The following is a 4779-nucleotide window of genomic DNA, read 5'->3' as shown; positions in this document are numbered from 1 at the left end:
CCGCCGCTGCAGCGGCGGCGGCCGCGGCGGCGCCATTGGCTGGGGGCAAGGGCGCGGCAGCTGCAGCAGCAAAGGCAGCCGCGGCAGCTGCTTCAGCGGCTGCGGCCTCCGCCGCAGGGGCCGTGGGTGCAGGTGGCAAGGCTGGTGGCACTACTGCAAAGGCTGCCGCTGGCGTGACGCCGGCTCCGGCGGCTCCAGCCGCCCCCGCGCCTGGCCCCACTGCCGCGCCCGCCAACCCCGCCAGCAGCGCTGCTGCTGCCGCCGCGGCCGCCGCGGAGACCGCGGCTGCGGCCGCGGCGGCAGCCGCTCAGCTGCAGGCGGCGGTGGAGCTGCAGCTGGGGGGCCTGGGGCAGCGGCTGGCCCTGGTGGCTTTCAAGGCGTCCGACAGGCTGTCGCTGCTGGCTGAGGCGCATGCCATCGCGCACGCGGCGATGGCGGAGTGGCTGAGGGCGCGATACGCGGGGGAGTGCAGCGCGGTGGCGGCGCTCGACGGGGTCGTGAGGGCGGCGGCGGCGGAGGGGCGGCAGCTGCCGTTTGACCTGCGACTGGAGGTAAGTGAGAGGGAGGGGCAGGGGAGCGCGGTCTGAGGAGGATGCGAAGAGCAAGATGCGTGGGATGACACCTTGCGTTGGCGGGGCGGTGCTTGCACAAAAAAGGGGCTTGGAGGGAACTGGTGTGCAAGGAATTGGACGCTGCCGAGTGTGTTGCGTGCCTCAACGTGGCAGGGCGGCTGGGCGTTAAAGCCAGCCCAAGTCTGACAGCGGTGGCGTGTGGTTGATGCGCACCGCGCGACAACCAACGTCTGCGTGGCCGCACGTCACCCCCCAATTGGTCCTCCACAGGGTGACGTGCTGGTCATCGATGAGTCACACCCCCTGTTGGCGCCCCCGCCCCCGCCGCCAGCCCCGGCGCCCCGGCGCCCCTCGCCGCCCCCCGGCGTGCTGACGCTCCCGCAGCTGCAGGCGGCGGCGGACGCGCTGGCGGCCGCGGCCGGCGCGGCGCGGGTGGGGGCGGGCGGGTACATGGCGGTGCAGCAGGCTGCTGATGTCATGCTGGCCCTGTCTGCGCAGGGTGAGTTCGTTGGCGCCTGGCAAGCCGGTCAGCTTGCGTTGGATACTGTTGATATGCTGTCATTGGTGTGTTGCTGGCCTCATGCGACACCTTTTTGAGTCCACCGGGTGCAGGAGCTGGCCGTGGCAAGGGGGCTGACGGGGAGGGGATGGGGGTTTTGCGCCGCGGTGCAACAAGCTGAATTGCAACAATGCTGACGTACCAACGCACACACACAGGCGTCCTGCCGAGGGAGTGGGCGCCCATCGAGCCGTTGCGCATGCTGGTCGCGGTCTCCCAGTTTGACGCCGCGCAGTGCGGCCACGTCGACTGGCGCGAGCTCGCGTGCTCGCTGCTCGCCGCCGCGCACCCCGCCGTGCATACGGCGCCGCCGGCGGCGGTCGCGCGCGCGGCGTGGGTGCTTGCGGCTGCGGACGGCGATGCGGACGGCTGGCTGACTGCGGAGGAGTGGGCCGGTCTGGACCTATGGTTCTCCGAGCCCACCCCTGCTGAGCTCGACGCCGCCGACGCGGCGGCCGCGGCCCCATTGCAGGCGTTGGGCCAGGCGCAGGCGGACACGGCGCCGGCGCTGAAGCGGCTGCTGTGGTCGATGTTTGCGGCGGCGCCGCCCGCTCAGCAGCAGCAGCAGCAGCAACAGCAGCAACAGCAGCAGCAGCAGCAGCAGCAGCAGCAGCAGCAGCAGCAGCAGCAGCAGCAGCAGCAGCAGCAGCAGGTGGATGAGAGCGTCGGCACAACTGTCCAGCAGCAGCTCAGGCTGCCATGGGAGTCGATGCTGCTGTACCTGTGCCCTGACAGGGACCTCGGCCGCGGGGTGCACAAGGCACTCGCCGCCATCACACGCGACGCCGCACAGGGCGCCCGCGCCTCGGCCCCTCACGTCGCGCGCGTGTGCTGGCCGCTGTTGGGGCCGGAGGCCGCCGCGCCGCTGCAGGGGGCGCCGATTGGCCCGTCTGAGTTGGCGGCGGCGGTGCGGGCGGCGGAGGAGGCCGCGGCGGGGCAGGCGGGCGCGTCGGCGACGCAGGGGGCTTGGGCGGCACCGGCGGCAGGCAGGAGCGCCAGTGGTGGCGAGGGGCCCCAGGGCGGGGTGCGCGCCCAGGACCTGCTTACCAGCCCCGCGTTTGAGGGTGTGGCGCGCCTGCTGCTGCGGCGCTACCGGCTGACGGACCTTTACATCAGCTGTCGTGTCTAGGCCGCAGCTGTACCCCAGCTCAAATGACTTGGCCGCAGGCGGTGGCGTTTCTGCATCCGAGTGTGTGCGGTCGCAACCGCACCGCTGATGGTCCTGATGGGGTGCAAGCACTGGTAAAGCACATGCTGACAGGCTGTGACGTCATCAACTCGTCGAATATACAAGTGTTACTCTGGTGTAGCGTCGACCAGGTTATTGGGGGGCAGACGGCTTGCCGTGCCGCCGCCAGCTAGCAGTGCCATAAGCTGATCAGGATCCCGCGCAGCCGCCCCAAGCAAGTGTGACCACCTGCTCGCTGGCAGCGCAGCTGCTACGTAGCCGCGCAAGGAGCTGGCAAGAGCACATCTTGCTCGCACTTGCTTCCCTGCATTCGTCCTTCAACAAACGCTCGCGTCCGTCCCGAAATGAAATCGCGTGCCAACCGCTTGGATTGCAACTGCAGGGCCCTAGGTCGCCCGCCAGGCGCCGCGCACACACGGCGCCCAGGGCGGGCGCCTGCACAAAGCTCGGCCCTGAATTCTGACAGCCCCCAGACCCTAGCCCGCCGCGCAGCCAGCCAGAGTCCGGCCTCGGGACAGCCGGCGCAACCGCAGAGCGCGCTGCCGCCACCAGACAAGCATGCGTATGCACCACCCTCCTGCAGCACAAACTGCAGCAAAAGCCACGCCACCCCGATCACCATCCATGGAAGCAGTGCGGGACAAGCCAGGGGTGTCCGAAAGGGTGATCGCAGCGCGAAGCATGCCGGCGGCGTTGATGGCAGCCAACAGCTGCGCGCGGTGCTCACTGGCCTGCCGTCGACGGGCTGTCTACACACAGCGGGCAGCATCAACTTTGAAAGGCCGGCTCCCTTGGGGCCCCGCGCGTGTGGGTTGGTTCAAAATGGTGCTCAAGAGCTGAGCAGCAAGAATCAAAGGTTTTGCGGTGTCACATGGCTGATGCAAGCGAAATGTGGCCAGCTCAGGGCACTGGGGGAACGCAAGCACGTCCCACCGCCCGGCCACGGCATGTCAATAGCAACGAACAGCAGCGTGTGGCTTGCCACGCTGCCGGGTTTGTTTGAGGTGCGCCAACGCAGCCCTCTGGCGCCAGAGCCGCGCCTCCAAGGACGCTGCTGCCAGTGCAAGCTGCAACACCTGCTTGAACCCCAAGGACCCCTGCCGGCAAAAAAATGAAATGCAAACGCGCCCTGGCATGCAGCTCGCGCCACGCGCCACTCGACTCCTGCACCCAGCCCCGGGCGGCCGCGGGTCCCGACAGGGGGGCCGCGGGCCTCACCGGGCGCGCCTTGCGTGGGCATGTGCCCGGTTCGCTCCGCTGCCCCGCGCCAGGCACCCGCGAGGCCGGGGCGAGAGAGCCCCCGGCCCGCGTTCCCTCCTCCCCTCAGGGGGCCTTGGCGACCGCGCCCTCCACGTCCTTGGCCGCGGCCGCCTCGCCGCCCTCCACCGCGTGCGCGGCCGGGTCGTCCCACCCCTTGGACTGCGTCTCGCGGGTCCAGCCCTGGGAGGCGGTGACGTGGCTCATCCCCGGGACCCTCATGAGCACGCCGCTGATGCCCGGCCCGTGGATGCCGCGGGCGCGCAGCAGGCTGGCGGCGGCGCACCAGAGGACGTCCCCCAGGGTGGAGGCGACGAGGGCTGTGAGGAAGGCGCGCCAGTCGTAGCCGTTGGTGAACCAGGACCAGGTGGCGCCGGCCGCGAAGGAGCCGGCCACGTCGGAGGGGTTCCAGTTGATGCCGATGCCCAGGGCGGTGAGCTGCTCGGTTGAAAGGAGGGTGGGGGAGCGAGGGGCGGGTGGAGGGGTTGGCGAGCGGTGGCCTGGGTGTTTAAACGGTGGTGCAGGGGATGGCTGAAGGGGGCTCGCGGCTTGGCCTTTGAGCGCGTGGCCCCACTGTGAGGGAGTGAGGGGAACCTCCCAAGGTGCGGCGGGCGGCAACCGACGCTCGATGCGTTGTGGAAAGCCCCATGTTTGACGAGGGTTTTCCACTCCTCGCAGCGCTGGCGGTGCCTCCTCCTTGCCATACCAGGGCCCACAACCCCATCCGTCTATCCCAACCGCCTGGCCCCCCTTGTCATCCGCGCGCGCACCGTCAGCACGCCGGTGGCGATGCCGAAGACGCATCCTGTCTCGGTGAAGAAGGTGTTGGCGCGGCGGATGAGGCCGAGGGCCACGGGGATGGCGGCGCAGCAGCACAGCAGGTTGGTGACGAGGAAGAGTGAGAGGACGTCGAACTTCTTGATGGCCAGGATCATGAGGGGCACGTTGAGCACAATGACCATGGAGCTGGGGGTTTAAGGGTTTTTTTGGGGGGGGGGGGTGGGTAATGTAAGGGGTATGTTTGGGGGTGTTCGTGTCGGAGAGTCAATGCAGAGCCGAGGGCGTGGCGTGGGAGGAAGATGGTGGCGGGGATGCGCAGCAGAGAGGGCGGCGGAGAGGAAGAAGGCACATGAGGCTTGTGAGGTGCGAGGCTTGAGGGCGATTGCCGCTGGCAGGGCGCACCAGCCACAGGACCACAGATG

At 69.4% G+C, this 4779-nt stretch overlaps 2 protein-coding genes across 2 annotated transcripts in view; one reads left to right on the top strand and one right to left on the bottom strand.

Annotated features, from left to right (window-relative positions):
• The window catches only part of MNEG_6874 (protein associated with central pair microtubule complex), a gene marked incomplete at both ends in the record, with an annotated part of 10226 nt that extends 7966 nt beyond the window's left edge, over window positions 1-2260 (top strand). Inside the window, 3 exons of the mRNA XM_014044652.1 lie at window positions 118-551; window positions 843-1071; window positions 1290-2260. Coding sequence (XP_013900106.1) covers window positions 118-551; window positions 843-1071; window positions 1290-2260 — 1634 coding nt within the window. The remainder of the gene's footprint in view (window positions 1-117; window positions 552-842; window positions 1072-1289) is intronic.
• A 1383-nt stretch (window positions 2261-3643) lies between these two features.
• MNEG_6873 (hypothetical protein) lies at window positions 3644-4539 on the bottom strand (the record flags this gene model as incomplete). The annotated part of the gene is made up of 2 exons (XM_014044651.1): window positions 3644-4015; window positions 4348-4539. 2 exons carry the CDS (start codon window positions 4537-4539, stop codon window positions 3644-3646), a joined length of 564 nt encoding a protein of 187 aa, XP_013900105.1.
• Window positions 4540-4779: the final 240 nt, after the last annotated feature.

Source organism: Monoraphidium neglectum (genome assembly GCF_000611645.1).
Source record: "Monoraphidium neglectum strain SAG 48.87 unplaced genomic scaffold scaffold01163, whole genome shotgun sequence".
Taxonomy (NCBI): domain Eukaryota; kingdom Viridiplantae; phylum Chlorophyta; class Chlorophyceae; order Sphaeropleales; family Selenastraceae; genus Monoraphidium; species Monoraphidium neglectum.
The sequence above is the reverse complement of the archived record's forward strand: the minus strand, read 5'-3'. Positions and strand labels throughout refer to the sequence as shown.